Source organism: Acomys russatus, chromosome 5 (genome assembly GCF_903995435.1).
Source record: "Acomys russatus chromosome 5, mAcoRus1.1, whole genome shotgun sequence".
Classification (NCBI taxonomy): domain Eukaryota; kingdom Metazoa; phylum Chordata; class Mammalia; order Rodentia; family Muridae; genus Acomys; species Acomys russatus.
In genome coordinates this window covers 32,631,106-32,657,802 of record NC_067141.1, presented here as the reverse complement: position 1 = coordinate 32,657,802, position 26,697 = coordinate 32,631,106, and the positions used below count along the sequence as shown (strand labels likewise).

Below are 26,697 nucleotides of genomic sequence, written 5' to 3'. Positions count from 1 at the left end.
ATATATAGTAGCCGTAATGTATTTAAATTACCATTATCTTAATTTATGGCAAATGAATTAACCTTGCTCGGCCTGAGGAGACTAAACATCGTCATGCACGTAAAAACAATTTTTAGCAACATTGCCGGTGCGTTATATAAACACACTACCTTAGTGGCCACAATATGATGCCCCTCCTTCCAACACTATTCATTCTGCATGGCTTTACCTTTTATTACATAGCTAGACCTATTCTTCTCCCATTCCATGATAGCTTCCCACTGACCTACCCATATTGCCTACTCTTATTTCTTGCTCCAATAGTGTGTAAAGCAACATTTTAGAGCCAGAAGATGGTGGCTCCTGATACCAGCTTCCTTCTTTATGGGTACACTTGGGGAAGTGGACGGGTTGTTAGCACACCTTCCAGGCAGCCAGCAAAAACACTTCCACTGGCTCTGCCGAGGAGTTGCACAACGGGAAGGTCTGTTGAGCCTGAGGAAGGAGAGATTGCTGGTTTGGGGGACAGAGTCTGGTGATCACTGCGGACTGTCTCCTTTTCTGTACTGAGATGGACTTGCAGGGAACGGATGCTGTCAAAGCTTGATGCTTCCAAGGTAAACCCTACAGGCTCCTTCTCCGTAGGATTCCTCCTCTCATTTTTTGTTGGCTAAAGGTGCCTCCCTACAGCCCTCTTGGGATGCCTAAAAGTCTTCTGTTTGGTTGCTTGGTGGAGATTTGGAATTTTTAGCTGTGTGAATGATTGCCCTTAGAATGCTGATGTTACCCTGGTGCTTTTATTCTTGGCATAATACAGCTATTTATTAGGAAAATCTAGATGTGGAAGGACAAATCTCTCTCTCTCTCTCTCTCTCTCTCTCATACACACACACACACACACACACACACACACACACACACACACACAGAGACAGACAGACAGACACACACACACACACACACACACACACACACACCCTTTGATATATTAAGAGGCTGCCTCAGAGTTTGGTGGCCAGTTCTGGCTATGGGAATTCCTGAAGTGTGAGTGAGGTTTGGTGAGATAGTTCCTGCTTAGCAGAAGAGTGTAGTGATAATTAGAGGCAGGTTTTGACACATAGCTTCTCTGGTGGACCTGGGGATGCTATTTAATGCTATGTTTCTTAAGTTCCTCATCTGTAAAATTGAAAGGGTCATAACGGCAATCCAGGTCCCAGTGGCTGTTCTGAGAACATAACTGGCTGATATGAACAAAACACCAGGAAGAGCATCTGCTACTCAGAGCGAGGGAGGTGAAGTACTTAATAAGATGCCAGGAAGCCTACATTTTCTTGATTTTTTTTTTTTAAAAGAAAAGCCAAATCGAGCACAGTTTATAGAGCATGGCTTGCTCTACCTGAAGGCTGAACCTCATCTTTAATTCTTTCTAAAAAAGTCAAACTACTTTACCCTCCAAAGTTGTGGTGTTTTTAGCATGAAAAGACCTACTGCCTAGGTCTTTTCTATTATTATTCTTAGACCTGGCTATTTCTGAAGTATGCGTTAGCTGGGTACCAACTGTGAGACAGCAAGACAGTAGAGCAGCGATGGCGAGCACACAGAGAGACACAGACACCTTTAAGATTGAAGTTCAGACTATTAGAAAGGGGGTGTTAAAGGGGTGCTGAGGGGATTCCCAGAGCAGGCAGAAAGGGTTCACCATTCATACGGGGCCAAGACTAAAAGGAGTTTCTTGAAAGTTTGACTCATGGGCTGGGATTTTGGCGGTATCCAGGCCAAGCTGTAATGGGGAAGGAGGGAGGGCTTGCTTTGTGAAGGGAGCAGTTCCAGGGTAGAAAGGGCTGGAGCAGGCTATGACTCCTGTCACTCAGGCCCTCCTCAAGAGAGTAACCTTGATGCGTGGGCAAAACTGTTACACTGAAAAACATTGTTAGAAAGTGGTTGAAGGAAGCATCAGGCCTCTGGGTTCTTTCCCACAACAGCCACAAGCAGTCCCAAATGGCCTCCCAGGAATTTGATAACACGGGACTGGGGACCTCAGCAGGTGGTACCCCAGCAGGCAGCCACATGAAGCCAGAGGAGGTTGATGGTTCTGTTTATCAGCTCTTGGATGAATCACATAATGTTCACAGAGGAGCACTGCAAGCCCTTGGGGTAAGTCAACCTTCCTTACAAAGTTGGCTTATGAGAGAAGGGACAGAAGGTTACACGGATACCCTCCTGTATGTCCCAAGGAGAAACTTCTGAGTTATGAGTAGAAATGGAGAATGGGTCTCTCATAAGGTAGAACATCCCAGCAAACCTTGGGGAGTTTATTCTAAGGCTCTTCATTGTTTCTTGGTGCTTTCTGACCACTTGTATCAGAAGGTTGAGTTCTGTGAACTTTCCTTTCCTTCCCTTCCCTTCCCTCCCCTTCCCTTCCCTTCCCTTTCTTTCCCTTCCCCTTCCCTCCTCTCTCCTCCCCTTCCCTCCCCTTCCCTCCCCTTCCCTTCCCTTCCCTTCCTTTCCCTTCCCCTTCCCTCCTCTCTCCTCCCCTTCCTTCCCCTTCCCTCCCCTCCCCTTCCCTTCCCTTCCTTCCTTTCCCTTCCCCTTCCCTCCTCTCTCCTCCCCTTCCTTCCCCTTCCCTCCCCTTCCCTTCCCTTCCCTTCCTTTCCCTTCCCCTTCCCTCCTCTCTCCTCCCCTTCCTTCCCCTTCCCTCCCCCTCCTTTTCCTCTCTTTCCTCCTTCCTTCCTCTGTTTCCCACTTCCCCTCCCCTCCCCTCTCCTGCTGTCTCCTCTCCTCTCCTTCCCATCCCTTTCTTTCTTTTCTTTTTCCTATGGTGCTGGGGATCTTCAACCACTTAAAGCCATGATACCTCCTTTCTAAAGAAAATAAAAATAGTATTGTGCCTTTTATCTATTATTATTGTTATTATTTTATTATTATTATTTTCTTACAGGCCATCCAGATCCTGACTGGAATTCTGATTCTGGCTCTGGGTGTGTTTTTGGGTTGTTTACAATACTTGTCCGACCACTTCAGGCATTTCTTCTTCTTCACCTTCTATACAGGCTACCCACTCTGGGGTGCTGTGTTTGTGAGTATTCATTCCCTCAGCCACAGGCCATCGCTCACCCGGCACTGCTAGTGCACTGCAGTATGAAAATGTTCTTTGTATGTTCATTGAAGATTGAGGGTCAGCATTAGTTCGCAGTCTGATAAAAAACTACACATTTTCAGTTCAGTGTGGAAAGCATCTACTTTGAATTTGACATTCCTGAAATTCTGAGAGAGTTACAATAAAATTTTGATGGAAGAGCTGAACTCTGAAATATTCCTGAATTGTTCCGCAAAATCAATTTTGACAACCCGAGTGAAGAATTTTATGCTCTTTGTTTTAGAAAAGACAGAAATGAAATGTTTCAGGTGTTTCAGAAGCATTGGGTTTTATTTTATTATTTTACAAAGTGAAATTAGTTTATTTAAAAATGGAAGGAGAATAAAAAAGATGGCTTAGCAGATAAGACTGTTCTCCTAGAGGACCCAGCTTCAATTTCCTGCACACACATAGAGGCTCACATCTGTTTGTACCTCCAGTTTTAGATCTGACGCCCTCTTCTGACCTCTATGGGCACTGCACATGTGTATAGAGGCACACATGCAGGTCACAGACATAAAGTAAAATTTAAAAGGGGGAGGGACAGGGAGCTGGCATTTCATTCACTTTAGCATTACCAGAAAATTTTATCACTGATTCCAATTCTTCTAGAAGCTTTTCTCTGGCTCCAGTACACTTTCAGGGCCATTCCAAGGTGTATGGCCTGTTCCCCATGTCTGCCTTTGTAGCTATCAACTTCGGGAACCATGAACACTCCTGCTGTGTACCCACTATACAGTCCTTTCTGTTGCTTCATCTTTTACAACCCTATCAAGGATGTGGTTTAGAAGATTAGACATGAACTTTTGCTCCCACGTTTACTAGGATATCAGAAATAGCAAAAGGATCTTCTTTTGGGATATGCTGTTAGATGGGGGAAAGAAGCTGAGGTGAAAAGCCTTAGTGATACACCCAGAATCCTGGGACGGCTATGAGATGGATCTGGTATTAAACAAAGGCGCTCATTCACAAAGTACAGTGACAGGAAGACTTGTGATAGTCTGTGCTATCGGAGAGAGAACTCAAAGTTGGTGCCTTTATTTTCCAAGATTGGCTAACCTGTAAAGATTTGTAAAATCTTATCAACAGGAAATATGAAAAGAATCGGAATTTACCAAAATTAGAGTCATAGGAATCATAGCACATGAAAATGAAGATTTAAAAACTGGAGAATACCAAGGAGGGCATTTGGATTTACAGGTGCTCTTTCGAAGCACTTCAGATAGATCTGAAGCATGGGCAGTGGTGTGAGACCTTTAAACATACATCACTTATATTAATGTGAACATGAATATAAAAATAGTATTTCATTATTTATGTCCACACATAAATCCAGTACAAGCTGGGCATAAAGAAAACAAATTCATGATGAATCACTTAGAATGTAAACTACTTAAAAATTTCAGTCGCATAAAGTAATGCGTAAGGTGAAGTGTACCTTTGTGTGAATTGAACAGAGGAATGTGTGTAACTTCTACTGATGGTTGCTGTGAGGGGACTGCCCAGGACACAGTGGTCAAGACTAAAATGTCCCTTTATCTGCCCTACTTCCTATTTTCAACAGTTTATCGGCTCAGGATCCTTGACTGTTGCAGCAGGGAGAAAACCCACAAGAATGCTGGTAAGTGCCAGTTCTTCCTCTTTTTCTCTGTGGCCAGGGGAGCAGCAATAACTTACCCACCAACAGTAGGGAAGAAGAGGTCGGTGAATCCAGTGGAGGGACCAGTTCTCATCCGATGTGCAAGAGTTTTGTGGGTTTTCAGGGTTAACAAATTATTCTTAGTCTTTCACCACTACCTACAAAATTGAAAACAAAAATTTCTATCCTTTTAGTTATTCGTTACAAAATTTCTAACTCTCCATTATGTGCCCTCTGAGTTATCTAGCAATTTAATCCTGTACTGTTCAGTTTTCTTCCCCGCTTCAGGGCCTTTTCCTCGGAGTATTCCATCCTCAAACACCAATCTCTTTCTCTCTCCCCACTCCCTGATGATGGACTTGCTTCCTGTTCTGAGGAACTGAAGCCATGGAGAGACTTATACACACAGACATACACAGACACACACAGACAGACACACACAGACACACAGACACACACACACACACACACACACACACACACACACACACACACACCATCTGCTGTGTGCACTAGTCCTGCCCCAGTGTGTTTCCCTGGAGTGTTTACAATGGAGGAACTCACTGACTTTCTTTAAAGCTGATTCCCCTGCTTGAGAGTTCTAGTCCCATGTCCTTTTCCACTATATAAATCCATCACTCTAATATGTATCTTTCTCTGAATTAGAACTGGCCTTTTTTTTTTTTTTTCATGAATCACAGGGCTTTACATAATATATCTCTCCGTTAATTCTGACTTATTCTGTTTCCTAATCTTATCCATCTTGGCTCCCTTGCTTCCTGGGAACACTGTGGCCTCAGGGACTTTGAACTGTCTTCTTCTTCTTTTCTTTTCTTTTTTTTCTTGAAAGCTTTAGTTTAATCCCACCCCAAAGACTAACTACAATCAAACAAGGTGAATCAAAGCTCATAATTTATTGTCTTTATAACAACATCAGCTTAGAACTGGATCACTTGGCCCTTTCTCCCTTATCTCCTCCCAGTTCAAAATGCTTGCATGTCTTAATAGCCAGCATTCTCTCAGATCTGCACTTGGGCTCAATGCACCCAAGTCCCAGCACAATCTTCTTTGTAGTTTTAGTGTCCCCCCCACCCCAGAAAATAGACTTAATCTGCCCACCATAGCCACTCTGTTTCCAGTCACAATGTTGCTGTCCTTGGGCATGCAAAGAATCCTTGCCAGTCTTGTACTGTGTCACTTTGTGGGGTTGGTGCTTGCCTCATTTCTTGCAGGATGTCCAACAGTTCTTAGGAATGTTCACCATGCTCAGGGGAGCAATATTGGCTCAGAAAGCTTGAACTGTTTTCTTTATCCAGACTTCCTCTAGACCATCTAGGGAAACAGTTATTTATTCCTGCCTCCATATGTTATCATTACTTAATGTCACAAACCTCCATTCCTTTCTTGAGATTTCTATTTTTGTTAAACTATTCTATTAGTCTCAATTATTAGTTACTTTAAAAATGTCATAATTTATACTAGTGTTTGTATGGTTTTCTTTGTTTTACAAAAGGTGAAATAGGGTCTCATATATTATAGGCTACCTTTCAATGGTAATCTCTGCCATCACTCATAGAGTGCTGGAATTATAGGCATCCTCAGCGATGCCCAGTTTACGCAGTGTTAAAGATTGATCCTGGGGCTTCCTGCATGCTTCCAATTGAGCTGTGTATCCTAAGTTCTTCCTTGTCTTCACGCTACATTGTATACTCCTTGTGCAACCAGGGAATCTTGGTTCATTGCAGATTGCCTTGCATCTAAAATAGTGCTGGGTGTGTAAATAGATGCTTATTTAAGTGGAATGTTGCTAAGGAGTCAAAGGATGTTCTATATATAGTAATGAGCTTTTTTTTTTTTATTTTTTAGATGCAGAACAGTTTTGGGATGAATATTGCCAGTGCAACAATTGCATTTGTTGGGACTGCTTTCCTTTCTGTACACTTGGCACTCAGTAACCAGGCATTCAAGGATTGCCAGTCTTCACAGTTACCCGACTTATGCATTTACCTGGGTTCCTCATCAAATGTAGGTTTTAAAACTGTTAATAACATGTTTCAAACAATTCAAAATACACAGAAAAACAATATGTTGTATACTATGTTACCTTGAATGTTGGCTTTGCTGTTTATTAGTTTTGTAATGAAGGACACCTAAATTAATCTGTCTATATTTTAATTTTCTTATCTTTGAAAAAAAGATAATAATGGGAGCAACAACCTAGTGGATTGTTATACAAGTAAGTATATTAATATTTGATAAGTAGTGAAAACATTACTAATATCTGTAATACTGTCCAGAGAAAATACATTGATTTATTTCATGTATAATTTGTTTGGTAAAACAAACCTCAGGAACACACAACTTATTCTGCAATCTGGAATGTTTGTGCATATTAGACACCTACTTTATCAACTAGCTCTATCTATCTATCTATCTATCTAGGTTAGATTTTGTATGACTATGTGATTACATTGCTATATTCCCTGCATTATGTATGCATGTATATGTTATGTGCTCAATACCTGAGGAAATCAGAAGAGGGTATTAGGTCTCCTGGAACTGGAGCTACAGATAAGTGTGATAAACCATATTGGTGCTGGGAACTGAACCAGGGTTCTGTGCAAGACCAACAGATGCTTTTAACTACTGAGACATCTCTCTAGTCCTTCTTTTATTATGTTTTAAAATCACCTAAATTTGTATTTATCTGTGTCCTGGATTACCTGATTAAGTAGTATTTTTCCCTCTATAGAAATTTGATTATGTAGTTCTTCTAGGTGCTCAGCAAAGGGGGAAGGGTAGTTTTCTGGGCCAATGTGCTGTTTTTCCCAGTATTGTGTTTTGGTCTATAGGCCAGATGCAAATGCTTACACCTCCCCCCTGAATCCAGTAGGTGAGATCATGGATGGATAATTTTTATCTCTTTTACTAATTGGTGTATTCATTTCTGTAATTTATTACATTGATAACTGCTAGTGATGGTGTCAAAAGTTTTCTTCTATGATTTCTTCTCCCCTTGACCAGTTCACATAGGCCAATCTAGAAATAACATATGTCTTTATCCAAGGTCCAGAGTTTCATGGTTTTGGATTGATGCTGGATCCCTTCTTAAGAATCCGTGTGTCTCACTTTATTTCATTTTGAGGGTGTTTCAGTCTGGTTTCCTGCTGACAATCTCCCCTCCTCCCCACCCCCCCCCTCGAATATTTCCATTGCTTCTGAGTCATCCTTTCCCTAGGGCCTGGTGTCTCTGATGCTGATTCTCACCCTGCTGGAGCTGGCCATGACCATTTCTGTCTCAGCCATGTGGTGCCTAGAAAATGTCTGTAGCTCGAGAGAGGTGAGTCTGTGTGAATGATGAGCAAGTTCCGTCATCTGTAAATCCCAAAGTGGCTAAGTTATTTCCAACTTCTAGAATAAACTTTTGTATGGTTAAGATTCGTAGGGTTCTGGGAAATTATTTATTTGGTCAATAATGTAAGACTGGAAAGAATTCATATTTGAAAATGCAAGCTATATATTAATATACATTTTAATGCGATTAAAATTATTTTTTAATTATTTTCTTGTAACTTTCTACTTTTGAGATGTATGGTTCAGGATGACCACAGATTCTTACTAGATATTTAGATCTTCTAATTCAGTTTCTTAAATTTTTTTCTACTTGCAATTCTTTTTTGCCCACAGAAAAGCTTTCTATAGCCCTACTGGGACACTTAACAGTGGAAATTGGGGTGTCTGACTCTTTTGCCTGATCTTGGGACCTTTTTCCTCCTAGTAGGTTGCCTCATCTAGCCTTGATGATAAGAGGGTTGGTGCTGAGGCTTATTGCATGTTGTTATGCTGTGTTTGGTTGTTATCCCTGGAAGCTCCTAACTGAAGGGAAATGGAGGAACAGTGGATCTGGGGGAGAGGGGAGATGGAGAGTGTGAGCTGCGAGGAGTGCAGGAAGGGGAAATTGCAGGTGGGATGTATTGCATGAGAGAAGAATAAATAAAAATAAAAATAATAAAGATCAAATATTTATGGATTATAAGTCATAAAGGTATTTAAAAAATTTGTTGATACATAATTTTGCCACCTATTAAACACCAAAGCAAATTTTCATATTAATGAAATGAATATGCTTGTTTATTTTTTCATCATTAAATCTTGGCTAAATACTGAATGCTGCAGGATGGAGCATCATCTTCACAGTTCTGAAAATTGACTGATACTCTGATTTTATATTTTCAAGGCTGAGAATTTTATATTTTCTGCATTAACATATAGCATAAAACAAAAGAAATATGTTTAGTATGTTTATGGCCATTTTGGAAAATGCTGGAAATTTTGTCCTAATCCCAGGCCAAAATTCCCTGAACGATGTATTACTAAACTCAAGTCAACAATCCAAACAGCAATTTTTAAAATCAAACACTCTTAGCAGAAACAAACCAAAGATATGCTAATTTGATGCTTACAGGCTAAGGAGGGATAGCAGAAAATATTACAGCTATTTGGTTTCTGTAGTTATGCCACTAAAGTTATGCTTTTAAAGAGAGGTTGCTGGCGTTCATAACATACAAATAGTATCCAATCTGAGCGGTGTTCACTGCTGTTTTGTGATGTGTCAGCAGCATGCTGTCTGTTCGGACCCAAGTCTGCAGTGAGGGCATGCATGTAATTCAACAGGGGCAAACATGGCCAGAAACACCTTGGGTAGTTATGCATTTGACCCTACCCCCACAATCTCCACATTCGGTTCTGCAGCCAGACATGTAGCAGCAGCCCACAGAAATGATCTCTTGTCTCTTGATAGATATGCATATAATTGTTACGCAGTGTTTAACAGGGGAATCATCAGTGAGGGGTATCTGTGCATCTGTGGTAGTGGTCATGATGGTGATAAGAAAGGATGGAGTGGAAAGGGGGGATGAGGATCCTCTTCCTGACAACCAATGACTCATTTTCCAGGACATTTCTTCACCTCCTCATTCTGTGGAGTCGGGAATACCTCCTGATGGAAGTGATTCTGGGGACCTGAGCACTCAGCCTCTTGTCACCTAAGAGTGAGGCCTTCCTGTGAGAACTCAGGAGAGCATGAACAGATGACATGCAGCCCTTCTGTCCTGGCAGTATTCATGGGAAAACTGGGCACATGTCCCATTCCTTTCTCCAATCCCCATAAATCCTCTAGCATGTTCTAGATTGGACGAATAAACATGTTTCCTTAGGTGTTCTTGGATTTGCAACTTCTATGGTCATTCTTTCAAACTGTTTCTAGAAATTGAATCCCCCCTTACTCTATGGCTGTGTGAGGGTTAAGGATGAAAAGAACATACAATACTTAATTTTCTTTCTTTCTTTTTTCTTTTTATTTATTTATTTTTTTTAAAGCACAGTGTCTTGTGTCCTGTAGGCTGGCTTCCAACAATTTATGTAGCCAAGTCTGGCTTTGAATTCCTGAGTTCAAATCTCCCAAGTTTCAGTATTATAGGCACACATAAGCACACTCGATTTGTTATTTTATACTCGCAGTCCTCCTGCCTCAGCGCCTCTTACCTGCTAAGATTATAGGTGTGAGCAGTCACACCCAGCTATAATCCATATTGTGTGAATTCTCCATAAAATCCAAATTGCAGCCATCCTCGTGGTGTACTGGATGGCCTGGTGCGACAATGGGACACAAGTTAGAGCCCTGAGTTGTCCTATCTTGATGATTGCATTGGTCCATGGCATTTCCTCGGACAATGGCTTGGTTCTAGTGTGGGTCCATCTTTACTAAGAAGGAGGCTTTACAACTTTTTTTTTTTATAAAACATATGACTCAAATACAACTGGAAATAGAAGACATTAGGTGATAATGACTTAAGGTTGATTAGTAGTTAAGCTGAGGGACACACATGAAAAATTTAGAAAAAAATTGACTTCATTTTTGGTTGTGAGCCTAGCCTTTAACAGCTGATCCATCTCTCTAGCCCAAGAAATTGACTTTAACGTTTCCACCCCTGGAATTTGCATCTAGAATCTGATGTCTCATGAGTTCATGACATGAATGTGTTCAGGTCAGGGGACAATCCCAGGTGTCACGCCTACTCAGGCACTCTCCACTTAAAAAAATTAGACAAAATCTCTCTCTGGAAGTACAGCTCATCAATTGGCTGGCCACGGAGCTCCAGGGATGTGCCTGTCGACTTCTCTTCACTGTTGGGAGTACCAGAGCATGCCATCATGCTTGGCTTAAAACCATGTCTTAACACTTGCCCAGCAAACACTTTACAAACTATCTCACCAGACATGTATTTTGTATTGAATAACTTCTATTTTTGTTGTTGTTGTTTGTTTGTTTCCTTTAATTTTTCAAGTTTCCCCAACTCTTGCTGTGGTCAGTTTAACTTTTAAGCATGATTTATGTGTTTTGCATTTTGTAAAACAGAACAGATTTCCTTACCTCAAGCATTGTAGAAAATATTTGGCTATTAATGTTTACAATAACCCATAGAATGATTCTGGTGGTTACTATTCAACCCGCTATCATACCAATTTAAGACACAGACACGTGTTAGACTTCTAATATGCCTGTACACTGGAGCTGGACAGAAACTACCTTCTGAGCTATCGTTACCTCCCAGCCCCACATACCATGCCAATTGCTCTAATAATTCCTATCTGGGCTACTTTCCATCAATAACCTATAAATACTTGCACATGTTTCTCCCTTATGTTGTTTCTCTCCATCACTGATCCTCAAAGTAAACTCTTCCCAGCCACATGGTTCTTCTTTACCTAACCCATGGTACTCTCCAATTCCTTCCTCTCTACCTTTTCCCCTCTCTTTCTGCTTCCCATAATCCTTCTGTCCTACAAGCCCTCAACTCTTGGCCCTGCCTACTTAACATCTGCCCTCCCTAGGTGTAGGCATTTATTCAGCCAATCAGGGATAATTTGGAGGCAGGGTTACATAGTATCATTTTGGGAATGTGAGGGCCAGCTTGTAGAACAGTAAGAATCTGGGGGTGGGGGGCAGCAAGCAATTAACACCTGAATACAAAGCACCAGACCATGCCATAACACTCAAGGTCTCAGATATTGTTTCAGTTTTTAGTATCACTGTTCGCCTTCCTGCTTGGACAGAAGGGTGTCCTGGAACCACACAGCTCCGAGGTGGGACAGTGTCCCAGTGGAAGAGCATCCTGAGACACAGGAGCCCAGGAACCACACAGCTTTGAGAGGAAGCCTCTTCAGCAGAGATGTTGCAGTTCCCAGGGAGAAGGTGGCCACAGTTGAGCTTAGGAGCTCAGGGGCCTCAGTCTTGCTCCTTACCTGCGCTTCTTCCCTTCCTGTCATTTCTTCTTGGCTTCTTCTAATGAGAGAGTCACACCAGGTAGCAAACCTCATAAAAGACATTTATTGGAGGGTCCAGGATGTGGAGGGATGAATTCAGGGTTGGCTGCCCTTGCTTCCAGGAGAGGACAGCAGTGAACTGAGTAGATACAGCCTTTACATAGGACTTCTTAGGGGGTGGAGCTTTCTAAGGCAGAGATTTCCAGGGTGAGGATTGGTGGGATTTCAAGTCCTGAGGTTTGGGAAGCTTAGGGATTGGTGGGTTTTCCTGCTAGGGGCTGTTGGTTCTTCCTGCTCAGGGGTTGAATGAAGGCTTTGTTTAAGACTTTTCACCTAAAATTAGCACAATCTAGGAAGGTCCGTCCCATTGAGGGCCTGGAAACACAGTTGCAACAGTTAGAGTAGTTCTGGGGGAGGTACCAGCTGGGGGTCCTCAGGCAAGGGCCTGGCTACTTTCCTGCCTTGAAGGTTTAAAAGGCTTGCAAAGTTTACAAAGTATACGAAGTTTACAAAAGGAGTCCACAGCAAAGAAAGGCCCTGTTGCCTCAGCCTGCATGAATAGTCAACAATTATATTTTAAACTGTTTTATGAGTTTCAGTTTTGACCAGAGAGAACGGCACTATTGTTCTACTGCTAGTGTCATAACATTCTTGTAGGAATCTAAAAATTCTAGAACTTTTCACTAAAATATTGCCATTTTAGATAATAGAATTATACACATATCTCTTTGGTAACTTCCTAGTCAGTGATATTCCACCTGTTTTTAGGACAATACATTGCTGTACGTTAATAACAGCTTACAGTGGTTCTTATTACCTAGGATAGATTTCTTCTGTTTATAATTTTTCATGATTCACTTGCTTATCCTTGCTTATTTACATCTCTATAATTTTAAAAACTTACTTGTTAGCATTCCGGTTACATTTTAAAAATTTGGTTTAAAATCATTTAAAAACATCATTTATTTGTTCTTTGAAAAATTTATCCATGAGTACAACATATCTTGATGAGATCCACCCCCGATTTCCCCATTCCACTCCTTCTGGACAACCCCTAACATACCTCCCTCCCGCCTTCACGTTCTCTCCGTTTCTGTCTTTCATATTTATAATGCACCAGGTGGGTTTAGCATCAGCATCTCTTGGTATTCTGACTTATCGTGGCTTGACCTTATCAGATCTTGTGCAGGTGTCCATAGTGGGAATGTGCTCAAGAGTAGAAGATTTTATAAACTCAACTTTTGATTAAAAAAAAAAAAACCAAGCCAAATATAATAGAAAATTGCTTAAAAGTTCTGGAATTATGGTGGAAACAATGAAATAGAAGGTTAAATGTTCAACTGTAATTGTTTCGGAATCATAGGTAGGAGGATGTTTGGCATAAGAAAGCTGTCATGGCAGCTATTTATGACACAATACGACAGCTGGTATCTAAATCTTGCCTGTGAGTCTGTAGCTCATGATATTACCTATCAGGAGATGCTCTTCTTTCTTAAAGTAAAACCATATTTCATGCATTTTTCTCATGAAAAGCACAGTTTTGGGTAATAAAGGATATATGGACAGACAAGAGTTGGTATGAATTAGACGGTCACTTTGGTGTGAGTTAGATGATTAACTGGCGCACGGACTGCAGCACCAGACAAAAGCTCCCCATAGGAAGGGTTCGAGGAAACGCTAGAGCCAGAAGGGGCTTTGTGAATCTTGCTCTGAAGTCATATGGGTAACGGAATAAAGGTATTTTCTCAAAGTTTGCACTTGGCATTGGAATCTTTAGAGCTGTTTGTCCTATTACCATTTCTGTAGCCATATTTACGCTTTGTGCCAGCCCAAACTTTTAAAATCATATTATATGTGTGTATGCATAAAAACATTTCATTATTTACTGTTTGCATGTGTGCACGTGTGAATACATCCGTGGTGTGAATATGGAGGTCAGAGAGTGGCTTTGTGGACTCAGCTCTATACTTGCACCATGGGAGTGCCAGGGATGGAACACAGGCCCTCAGGATTGGCAGAAAGTACCGTTATCCACGGAACCATCTCACCAGGCCCCTTCATCACATATTTTGAACCCAGACTTGGCTCTAAGATATGGACATGTGAATATAAGACAGGAAGTAAGAGGGTTGTGGAAAAGGAAAATGAAAGAGATGAGAGTGACAGAGGCTGTGATTCCTTGGTGGGAGGTATGAGAAAATACCCTCTAAAGACAACCTAACTTAAAACCTTTGACAGGAAAAGTTGTTCATATTTATTTTGAGAAAACATTTGCTCATAAGGAATTTAGAAGTAAATTTCTTCTGAGTTTGGGGACACACCCCTAACCAAGAGCCTATTTGTAATTGATAGCTGCCTGGAGACAGATAATCAGTTTTCTCCAATGTAGTAACATGAATACCAACCACACACCAGCGAAGGACCCATGCTTCACAGTAGTTGACCAACACAAAACAGGCTACGTTGTGTATGTGTATTCCTTTTTGTTTATGGTTTGATGTTTTGGGTTTCTGTTTGTTTGTTTTCCAAGACAGGGTTTCTCTGTGTAGCCCTGACTGTCCCGGATTCACTTTGTAGACCAGGCTGGCCTCAAACTCCCAATAATCTGCCTGCCTCTGCCTCCCTAAGTGCTAGGATTACAGGTGTGTGCCACTGCGACCAGTTTTGTTCGTTATTTTGTTTTGCTTTGTTTTTAGAGGGAGAGAGAGAGAGAGAGAGAGAGAGAGAGAGAGAGAGAGAGAGACAGAGACAGAGACAGAGACAGAGACAGAGAGAGAGAGAGAGAGAGACAGAGAGAGAGAGGGAGCACATAAAGTTGGGTGGGTGAGGAACTGGGGAGGATCTATGAGGACATAGGGAGGAGAAATAATATGATGAAAATACGGTCTATGAAAATTAAGAAAAATTAAAAATATAATGAAAAAAATCTAGGATATAACAAACTAAGCAAAGAGACTTGATAGGTACAGAGAAAGCCTGAGTAAAGACACGTGAAAAGCCTCTGTGTGCCAGAAGAGAAATGCTATGCGGTGGGGAAGAAAGGCTAGCTCTGTTATCGCTTCCTTTCAGGCAGTTGCATGGTTAAAACTCATCTTGATAATAGAGCCCAGCCCAAAGGGAAGTATTTGATCCTATGTTCTGATACTGTTATGGAAGGTAGACCTACACGGCTGTGGGGAGCTGGGCTGTGAGTACAAAACAGGAAGAGGAGGATGAAGCTTCTGAGGAACAACAGGGCATGGAATGATTGGGAGGTCCTAAGTCACCTTTCAGTACCCTATTTGCATTTCGTGTGGGTGCTATTGACAATTCTCACAGAGCAGCATTAAGCCCAAACACAGAAGGGCACCCTCAGTCTCTTAACTGTCCAAATCTAAAATAGGATTCCTGAATTTTTGTTGAACACAAACCTTTATATAGTACTAGGAAACACCATAAAGGACTGTTACTTTGCTTCAGGACTTTCTCCCGCAGACATGTGGTGGTTTTGCAAAGGTTGGGTAGGGGAAGGAAATTTCTAAGCCACCCATTTTAAGACTAGGTTCAAATGTCACCTTCCCTGGGACCTCCTCTGAACTCTATGAATGCTCTGTCAGGTAGCACTGTTGTAACCTCCTTCATATTCCAGCAGCCTCTGGCCTCCTGGGTAATCATTTTTCTTTGTTCTCATCTGTAAGACTATGTGCTAGGTATGTCTGGGATTACGGTCTTCAGTAATGCCTGCTCCGTGATATGAACAGTCAATACCAAGAAGCTTTAAGTCTTTCCTGCATGAATGAATAAAAAGATGGGGCGTATTTCTTAATTCAAATAGTGTATTTGTTAGCTGCATTGATTCCCAAAGATACACTGGAAAGAAAGTAGCTGGGACAGTAACATTTTATTATGAAATATTTGTCAATATGTATATTATAATTTCTCTTGAGACATTTTGTTAAATCTCAGGAAAACAATTTAGGCGATTAAGGTTCCATGCATAGTATAGTTATGAAAAAGCACCCCTAGAATTAAACTGACATACAAGCAAGGCATGCCTGTGAGTTCCCTCTTGTTCTTTGTGTTCCGGAGTTTGGAGTTTTGATCTAGGTGAGTGAACACTTTGTCTAGACAGACACACAGCTCAATTCCCACCATTTAGACTTGCTCATAACATTTCTATTTATGACGTTCACACCCTCCCATGTTTTCCTTGTCTTGTTCTTACCGTTACAAAGAGTGCAACAGTTGCCATGGAAACATTCAGATAAGACATATTTCTTAAATCAAATAGTACATTGGTTAGTTCCAGTGGCATGGTTCATGGTAGTTAGGATTGTGCATATCCTGTTTTCAAGATCATCCTCTGCACACAGGCAGAAGGAGAAGAGGGTGAGGGGGTGTGAGAGAGAGAGAGATGGAGGGGAAGGTGGAGAAAGAGAGAGGACGTTGAAGTCAGAGATACGTTTAGAAATGGAGACTAAGGCTAATACACACGTTTCATCCTTGAGCAAACACATCAAAACCAAGATAGAAACAAAACGTGTGACACATTATAATAGATGAAGCTTTCCTGGAGCACAGCTGTTTTTTTTTTTTTTTTTTTTTTTTTTTCTGCTCTCTTTCATCTTTTCAGTGCCTAGATGCCCCAGTATTAGGTTCCACGAATCCCGCATCTCAGGCAGAATTATGCTCTAAAATGCTCATGTTTCCTTATTCATCCTGCTCTCTAGTGAGATGTCTCAGTTTTGCATTACTTAACATTATAGCAAGAGGAAAGAACCACTGATATCAATCAGCATGGAGACTTATCTGACAAGTAGCTTCTGCATGAAGATAATCATTGGCATTCAGAGGCAACTCATCTTAACCGCCCACCTGGGGCACACCGCCCCTCTGCGTAACAGTAGCCTTTGTTCCTGGATAGCCCAATTCATGAAAAAATGGACACAGAAAATAAAAGCAGAGCAGATCTTGCTCTCCCAAACCCACAAGAACCCCCAAGGTAAGCAAAGACTACTGTTTTTGTTGTTGTTAAAGTTATTTATCAAGTAGAGGAATTCACAGTGCTGGGCAGGCAAATGCCAACTCATAGATTTATGCATGGGGTCAAGTAAAAGTTACTTAGTGTCTTTCTCTCTCAGAAGTGGGGAGCAAGGTTTTTTACTTGACTTGAAAACTGGGAATACCAGATTTTCTAACACTAGAGACTTGTGTTTGGGTATGAGACAGGAATTTTGAACATACAGATCTCTTGCCTCTGTGTCTGATGTGTGTTTTAGGAGTCCAAGGCTTTACAAAATGATCTTGTTCCCAATTGGCCTTTGTGATGCTTAGGGCATGGGGTCCTGCACCCAAGATTAAATTAGGAATGAAGATTGAGCTAGCCCCTCAAATTAGTCCTCTGTATGATGTTGAATGCATTGACAAAACACATGCAGATACATTTCTGTGCTAAAATCACTTTGAGGTTGACAGGCAAGCATATTTGGTTGTTTTTGTCTTAACTATAGATAGAGATCCATAGGAAGAAACTGATGGAAACCCAGGATGAACAAGAGTATTTGGTGTGGTCTTTGTTCTATTATGGTCTGTGTAAACACTTGGATAGTATTTGCTTGTTGGCAGTTGGCTGCTTTGACTCTGCCTTCTCTGGCAATCCATCAGTTCAACAATTACCAAGTAGCACTCCAGTTTCTGACAGGAGTCAGAGGATTCTTGTTTGTTTGTTTGTTTTTTGTTTTTTGAGACAGGGTTTCTCTGTGTAGCCTTGGCCGTCCTGGACTAATTGTGTAGACCAGGCTGGCCAGAGGATTTTTGTATGACTGACTTTTTGTAAATTTCAGTGTGCCTGACATTGAACCCTTGGAAGCGTCACCTGAGAAACCTCTGCCAGAGAAGCCGGCCCCACCCCCGCCACGGCAGACATGGCAGACACTTTTGAAGAAAGAGTTGGAGTTTCTGGGGGTGAGTGCATAGGCTCCATGCTCAACTCAAATACAGGCTGGCTCTAGGACAGAGCATTTAATTGTATTAACATTGCCTCTTGTGGGCTGAGGAGGAGTGATAGGTCCTGTAGCATTCATGGTGGGTGTAGAATAACGGCATTTCTGCACACTCTGGGAAGAGAGAAGCCTTTTCTCATGAAGACTTTAAGTTACTGGGTCATAAGTGAAAAAACAGGAATGAAGGAAACTTAATGTCTGTTGTTAATTAGATAGGAAGAAAAATTACTCAGTTCATCATAACTATGTAAATAAAGATATGTGTGTGACATGCATTGACATTGTGTACATTAGATTCTACTAGTCATGGTTCAGAGTTCTTTGTTTGTTTTATTTTGTTTTTGTTTTTTGAGATAGGTTTCTCTGTGTAGCCTTGGCTGTCCTGGACTCGCTTTGTAGACCAGGCTGTCCTTGAACTCACAGCGATCCACTTACCTCTGCCTCCCAAGTGCTGGGATTACAGGCATGTGCCACAGTGCCTGGCCATTTTTGTTTGTTTTGTTTTGTTTTGGTTTTTGCTTGTTTTTTTTTTTTTTAAATAGTAAATAGAAGACAGTGGAAAATCTCACATGAGTCAACCCAAGAAAAGCCTATGACACTAAAGGATGTTCTCATATTCAGTCTTATTACAGAGAAATTGGCACAACCTTGACAAAATATATCCTAACTCTATGAAATTCATGTTTCCCACAGGTAACCCAGATTCTGGCTGGTCTGATATGCCTTTGCTTTGGAACAGTTGTCTGGTCCGTACTGCACATTTCAGACTTTGATGACGAAGTGCTTTTGTTGTCTAGAGTGGGCTACCCATTCTGGGGAGCAGTGCTGGTGAGAACATATCTGTAGTTGTTACTGAAATAATGCTGGCCAGAGCTTTTATTGTAATCAAATCTACCTAGTCATCGCGTGCATTTCACTAATCTCTACAGTTCTTCACTCATATATATACACATAGCATCTAAAGATGTAGTTCCCGAAGCACTCTCCACATGTACTCATTAACAAGAGCAAACGATTTGTCACTGGTAACAGTTTAAGCCATTAACAAACTTTTATTGACTAAAAACTTTGAGGCTGTATAAAATTAAAAAAATAAGTACATGACTATTTAAGAAGTTAAATGATTTGCTTGAGACTTGTATTCAGGAAAATATTCTTGACATCATCTATTAATAAAATTACATGGGAGAAGAGGGCTGGAGAGATGGCTCAGAGGTTAAGAGCACTGGCTGTTCTTCCAAAGGTCCTGAGTTCAATTCCCAGCAACTACATGGTGGTTCACAACCATCTATATGGAGATATGGTTCCCCCTTCTGGCCTACTGGCTCATATGCAGTCAGATACTGTATAAATGATTTTTAAAAACCTTAAAATTACATGGTAAATACATATATTTTATGCATTAATAAGCAATACACTAAGGCTAGAGAGAGCCCTTAGTAACTAAAAACCACAATAGCATAAAAAGTTATGTTTAAGAAGGCAGGGAAAGATATTGCTCAGGTGAGAACAAAGTTAAGAGTATTGGATGAACATCTGTTGAGCCCTGGACATGCTTTCAGCCACTAACTTACTAAATTCCTTTTAAACTTTACTGCCTGGAAAGCAGATGACTAAATGAGATCACAAGGACATATTGCTTTATATATTTAGAGTGTATATATAATAAATAGCACACTCTGTGCATAGAAGAATTCTGTGTGTAGAAGGTGTAGACTCTGATAAAAATTGACTCATATATGTGCATATTAGCTCATGGGCCTCTCCATGATTTTGAGTTACATTGGCTTCCCTATTACTCTTCCTGCCTCTTTCTGATTCCTAATTTCTCATCCTGAAACATTCTCTATAACTGGAAATTAGTTCTTAATTTGTAGAGCTTTGTAGAAATAGAATCACATGCTATAATATCTCTTATGTCTATTATCCTTCATTCCATATAATTATTGTGTATTATCTTTTTTATCAATAGTTCAGTTATAAAGATATATTTAAATCTAAGGAAACTATCACATTGGTTTGATACATTGCTCAGTATGTAGTTCTTAGATCTCTTAGTCACATGGTCAAGAATCTTCTTGACCATCTACCATATTTTTCTTGAGCTTTCTTTCTACTTTATTTCAAACATTTGGCCTTTTTCTCCTTTAATTTATTTATTTAATCATTTTACAGCCTGATAGTAGTCCCCTCTCTCCTCTCCTCCCAGTCCCACCCTTGTGCCCCTCTCCCTCCATTTCTCTTCCTTTTCTCCTCATAGAAGGGGAGATGCCCATGGGTACCAACCCATCCAGGTATATAAATCCACAGTGAGACCAAATACATCCTCTCCCACTGAGGCTAGACAAGGCAGCCCAGCTAGGGGAATAGGATCCAAAGGCAAGAAACAGTCAGAGACAGCCCTTGCTCCCATTGTTAGGGGACCCACATGCTGACCAAGCTGCATGTCTGCTACATATGTGTAGGGGGTATAGGTCCAGCCCATGCAAGCTCTTGGGTTAGTGGCTCAGTCTCTGTGAGTCCCCATGGATCCAGGATAGTTTACTCTGTCGGTTTCCTTGTGGTGTCCTAGGTCTCTTTAGCTCTCTTAATCTCCCTTCCACCTTTCACAAGTCTACTTGAGCTCCCCCTATTGTTTGGCTGTGGGCCTCTGCATCTGTTCCCATCAACTGCGGGATGGCGCCTCTCAGAAGATTTTAATGCTAGGCTTTTGTCTGCAAGGATAGCAGAGTATCATTAATAGTGTCAGGGGTTCACTCTCTCCCATGGGGTGAGTCTCAAGTTGGGCCAGTCATTGGTTGGCTATTCCCTCAATCTCTACATCTTTATCCTTACACTTCTTGTAGACAGGACAAATTTTGGGTCAAAGGTTTTGTGGGTGGGTTGGTGTCCCTCTTCCTCCACTGAAAGTCTTGCTTGGATACAGGAGGTGCCCTCGTCAGGATTCATATCTCCTGTTTCTAGGAGTCTCCATTTGAGTCACCCCCATAGACTCCTGGAAGCCTCCTTGCTACTTGGCTTCTTTGGGTCTGCGGATTATACACTGGCTATCCTGTGTTTTATGGCTAATATCCACTTATAAGTGAGCACATCCCATGTATGTTTTTATGGGTCTAGGTTACCTCACTTAGGATGATATTTTCTAATTCCATCTTTTTGTGTGCAAATTTCATGAGGTCTTTGTTTTTAATAGTTGTGTAGTATTCCATTGTGTAAATGTACCACAGTTTCCTTCCATTCTTTGGTTGAGGAACATATAGGTTGTTTCCAGTTTCTGGCTACTACAAATAAAGCTTCTATGAACATAGTTGAGTAGGTTTCCTTGCGGTATGTTGGAGCATCTTTTGGGTATATGCCTAAGGGTGGTATAGCTGGGTCTTGAGGTAGAAACTATTCCCAATTTTCTGAGAAAGCACCAGACTGATTCCCACAGCTCGTTGTATAAGTTTGCACTCCCACCAGCAATGGAGGAGTGTATCCCTTTCTCCACATCCTCACCAGCATGTGCTGTCACTTGAGTTTTTGATCTTGCCATTCTGATGGGTGTGAGATGGAGTCTCAGAGATGTTTTGATTTGCATTTTCCTGATAGCTGAGGATGTTAAGCATTTTAAAAAGAGCTTTAGCTTAAAAATTCTTCTCTCTCTCTCTGTCTTTGTGTGTGTGTGTGTGTGTGTGTGTGTGTGTGTGTGTGTGTGCACTATGGTGCTCATGTACAGGTCAGAGAACAGCCCTAGGATGTCAGTTCTCTTTTTGCTACCTGTGAGATCCAGGAATTAAACTCTGGTCATCAGGCCATGTTGTGTTACAAGTACTCCTTCTACCTGTTAGAGTATCTCATAGGCTCAGATATTTGGCTTTTTAAGTGCCCCTGGACACACAAATCTCAATTTCTTAGAAGATGTTCTCAACTTTTAATTTTTACCAAATATTTGCAAATGCACTTCATTTTCATAGTTACCTAGATGGCGATGTGTTGCATATCAGACTCAGTACTACACAAAACATGGATGCAGTTTCTGGCCTAAGGAGCTGATGGCATAAGACTGGACATACGAAGCAAACATTACAACAAATGAGACTGCTGTTATGGTTGTAGAGCAGATAAGAGCCAGCGGGCTTCTTTTTCTTTTTTCTCACTGTGTAGCTCAGGTTTTCCTCAGACTTAGGAACTTCCTGTTTCAGCTCCTGAGTGCTGGGATTGCAGGCATGTGCCCCCACGCTCATCTCAGAACCTGCGCTTTAGCAAGGCTTTCACATGATTTGTGTAGGCAATTGGCTTTGTGAAGCACGTTATAGGAAATAATGACAAATATTTGGAGGATTGAATAGATAGCCTTATTAAAGCACTTACAATTTGGTTTTATATTTCAGGGGTGGGGAAGGAATACACTCGAGAGCAGACACTCACTTTGATTTCTCTTCTGTTTCTTTTTGGACAGTTTATTTTGTCTGGATTTTTGTCAGTTATGTCCGAAAGAAAAAACACGTTGTATCTGGTGAGTCACAGTTATGTTTTTATTCATTCTTCCAACACAAGAAAGGTGAAATTTTAGGGGTGTTAAGAGAGACACTATAGAGGAATTTTAATTTATAACATGGTTATTCTGGCAAAGGATCACCTCCAAAGACCTCTAGGTCTGTGTGATCCAGCTGGAATACAAATATGCCTTTAGTCCGGGAGACAGAGGCAAGCAGATCTGAGTTCAAGGTCAGCCTAGTATAGAGTAAAGAAAAGCTTAGGTCCAGGCATATTGGTACACTCCTTTAATCCAAAACAATGAAGGTAAAGATAGTTTGTAGAAGGAAGCACTTATCTTTAAAAGTGACATCTAATTGAATTGCATAAAAAGTAATGAATCAGAGAATATTTGACAAAATAGGATACCCCCAACTCTTTTAAGAAGAGAGAGGAAAGGGAAGCTCCTGAAAGGGAAACACAGAGAGTGAGGGAGGAGAGAGTTTTACAGAGAAAGGCTGAATGAGAGAACAAGTTAGATAACGGTGAAGGCAGAATGAGCCAGAGAATGAGAAGGACCCGGAAGACTAGAGCAGATTGCAGGAGTTTGTTTGAGGCCTAGCAGAACAATCCAGGGGCTGAGAGAGAAGCCAGATTGAATAAGTCAGCTGGAATAGGTGTTTGATCCAGAACAGCTGAGATGAGCCAGCCAGCCCAGAGCTCAGAAAGAAAAAGAAAGGGCTAGTTTATTAAGCGATAAGTCTCAGTGGCTGAAAACGTTCTAGGTCCAGGTTGGATTGCATGGAGGCTAGAATCTTCCAGGGCTAGGTTAGCAGACAGAGGCTAACAGGGGAATAGAAGTTCTATTTACAAGAGACACCAGTATCAACTATATTATAGAAAGTGTAGATGTATGTATTTTCTCAATCCTTTTGTGCTGGAAAGTTTTGTTTCGTTTTTTTGTTTTTTTGTTTTTTTTTTTTTTTGCAGCAAAAGGTGAGTAAAATCATTAGAAACATAAATGTGTCACTTAATAAACAATGACATTTGATTACCTTGACACAATTTAAAAGAGACCCACACAGATATTGCCCTTGTATTTATTTAATAGAGTCTTATGATTGGTTATGTAATCAGTTTCCAACCAAGATGACACGAGGACAGACTATGCATGTTAGTGTCTTTTGTGTGTGCATGCACATGTCCGCTCGCGTGTGCTGCTGGGGATCGAACCTCTGACCTTCTGTAATGCTCCATTGCTGAGCTATATCCCCAGCCTTTACGCTTTTCTCAGATACATCTCAGAGGGAGATAGATGCTCACCAGACGATGAGTGTCTTGGCAAGAGTTTTATATTCAACTGGAGTTTTGAACCAGCTTTGAGTTACTGTACTGGACCAGCCCTGAAAGACAGATCAGTTGATGGGCTGCAGTCTCAGGCCTGATTGTTCTTTGCCATCAGGTGAGAGGAAGCCTGGGAGCAAACATTGTCAGCAGCGTCACCGCAGGGACAGGGATCATCATTCTGATCCTTAATCTGAGCAACAGCTTCGCTTACATGAGCTACTGTAAGGATCTAAATGAGGACGATGGCTGCTTTGTGGCTTCTTTTATCACAGTATGTATCTCTTGTAAAAGCGCTAATACTCTGGGGGTCCTGACCTATTTATTATGAACTCCCTTTCCTTTTCCAGAGACACCCCTCTCTTCCCCCTTAGACTCTGCATCTCATAATATAGAGTTCTGTGCTTTCGGAGAGGTGATGGCCTTACTTCCACTCCTGGCCACGTTGCTTAAGCTTGGAGTCATCATCTCCAGGTGGCTACCTCCTGGCTTCCTATGTATGTGTCAGCTTATCAGGTCTGCCCCTGAGAAAGGGGGTGAAAGAAGGGGCTTCTGTAAGGGAAGGGTTTGGGGGTACATTTGTCTGTGACTTTGCCCTTTGGTTGGTTGTCGTTTGACAGGAAGTGGTGTTGATGATGCTGTTTCTCACCATCCTGGCCTTTTGCAGTGCTGTGTTGCTCACTGTCTATAGGATTGGAGAAGAATTTGAGAGCAATAAGGTCAGTAGGGAATCCTGAATAGCATGCGACTGGCTTCCTGCTTTATTCTTTTAAAACATGGCCTGGGTTTTTCTGGGATGATTATTTCTTTTCTTTCCTTTAAAACTATTTCTCAAAAACTGGCTTTTGCATCTCAATTTGGAAATCTTATTCTATGCACTGAAATGGCACATGATCACAGAACAGTCCCGTGAGGGGTAGACAAATGGAATCTTTGTAATTACAGAAATTGTGGGTGCTGTGGAGGGGCTGCATGTGAGAAGCGAGCTATCAGCAGTGTTTAATGGAAACACTCAGCTGTTGGACTTTCCCTTTTTATTCTCAAAGAGCTTGTTATACTTCTCTGCTCTATCCCTTTCTTTTTTTTTCAAACATATATTTTTCTTTCCTTTTTTTTTTCCTGCTCTAAATAAGCCTTGTTTTTTTCCCCCTCTTGATTTATGGTGACTACTGCACTTTTCACCTGCTGCACATATTTATTTTACTCTTGGTGAAGATTTCCAATTCTCAGCCAGTATTACGATCTCAAATCTGACAAATGGGACATACCACTCACCTTCTGTGCTCACGTTCAGACACTCTCCAGTCTCTACACTTTTTATGACCACTGTCCTAAGTCAGAAGGTACACCAACATTTCAGACACAGAGCGACCTCAATTACTTGTCACTTATATGGTTTCTTTTAGCCCCCATTGGACAGCCCATCTGATTTAGTTTCTGGACATTAAGGGAATAATTTGAGTGTCATGAGAGGAGGGTGACATTCAAAAGACAAAAGAAGAGATATGTCTGTGACAAGACTTCTAGAAGTGGAAAAGATCTGGGTAATTGATATAGGATTTTTTTTCTCTTTATCAGGTCACAGATGATTGTCTTTATGAAGAATTAAATGTTCATTCACCAATTTACAGTGAGTTGGACGACAAAGGGGAGACATCTTCTCCTGTTGATGCATAAGAAGCAAGGGACCAGAACAATCTGATTCACAGTCTAATCCCGAAACTCAATCTTTAAATGACTTGTACGACATTATGAAAAATTTTCTGTTTGTTCCACACTCTGCTAGTTTAGGTTTTTCTCCAGATGCCAAGGTTTTAGTTATACTGCTTCTGGTCTTCTAAATACCCCTCTTTTTGTGGATGTCATTTTCTCTGATTTTCTTGTTTTGTGTCACAATCTCACACACATCATGTCTGGAAGGTCATAAAAATATATTAGTTTTTATTATATGTCTACAAATATGAGTAAAAAGAACATGCTGAGAACTTAACTAAACTTAGATAATCAGTTAATATTTGCTCTTCATTCCTTTTAGAATCCCCAATAGCAATAGTTGGACATGCTATACATCCAACCATATGCACCCTTCTTTATATATGAACTTTTACCATGACATATTTTTTTAATCTGGAAATATTTTGCACCCCCAGTGATAATGGCTTTTTCAAATACGTAATATTTTATAAAAAGACAGATATTGTCTGGTTCCTCATTATGCCCACTAACACAGTTGTTATTCAATGGTGTTGACCAATTGATGAGTAGTAGGTAAAATGAACATTATTACATCATTCAGCCTAGTGAGATGGACAGGCAAAATCAGGGACATTATGAGTGTATGTATGTTTCAATAAGATACTTGCTGAATGAAGAATAAATTGATCAAGATGAGTTGAAAGTAATTCAACAGGAATTGCAAGAAATGATCATGTACAACACACAAAGATAAACTCGGTATAGACTGGCATGTATGCCTAGAATCTCAGCACTAGGCAGCTTCTGTTACACAGTGAGTTAGAGGCTGACCTGGGCTGCAGGAGATCCTACATCAAAGGACCAAAGAGGAAATTGGTTCAAGCTGTTAACACCTTAAAGGATAGCTAAACAAACAGCAGTTTGACTGATATATTAAGTGTTTGTCTTTAATAAAAACTGAGTATCAATAATATTGTCGGGGAGGGAAACAGAGATGTAGAAATCTGAATGGTGGTAGAGTAGCAGAGACAAATGAAATGTTGCAAGTTAGTTTTAGACTTTTGTTCTGAGATGGTTGTAAGAGTGATCACCATTAAAAGAAGAAGGTCAACACACCAGGAGAATTAGTTTGAGATAGA

The 26,697-nt window shown here is 40.9% G+C and overlaps 1 protein-coding gene across 3 annotated transcripts; it reads left to right on the top strand.

The window, feature by feature from the left end:
* The first annotated feature begins 392 nt into the window (after positions 1-392).
* On the top strand, positions 393-25,735 carry Ms4a3 (membrane spanning 4-domains A3). Of its 3 annotated transcripts, none has more exons than XM_051147074.1 (7): positions 393-596; positions 1,962-2,133; positions 2,918-3,055; positions 4,680-4,736; positions 6,621-6,779; positions 7,993-8,094; positions 17,903-18,282. In XM_051147074.1, exons 1-7 carry the CDS (start codon positions 586-588, stop codon positions 17,909-17,911), a joined length of 648 nt encoding a protein of 215 aa, XP_051003031.1. In that variant the 5' UTR covers positions 393-585; the 3' UTR covers positions 17,912-18,282. The 3 variants fall into 3 exon arrangements, with proteins under 3 accessions (XP_051003031.1, XP_051003030.1, XP_051003032.1); XM_051147073.1 differs by lacking the exon at positions 17,903-18,282 and adding an exon at positions 9,711-10,063 and having other exon boundaries at positions 395-596; XM_051147075.1 differs by lacking the exons at positions 393-596; positions 1,962-2,133; positions 2,918-3,055; ... (1 more) ...; positions 6,621-6,779; positions 7,993-8,094 and adding exons at positions 16,938-17,061; positions 18,755-18,889; positions 22,503-22,559; ... (1 more) ...; positions 24,484-24,582; positions 25,442-25,735 and having other exon boundaries at positions 17,903-18,023.
* The last annotated feature ends 962 nt before the right edge of the window (positions 25,736-26,697 follow it).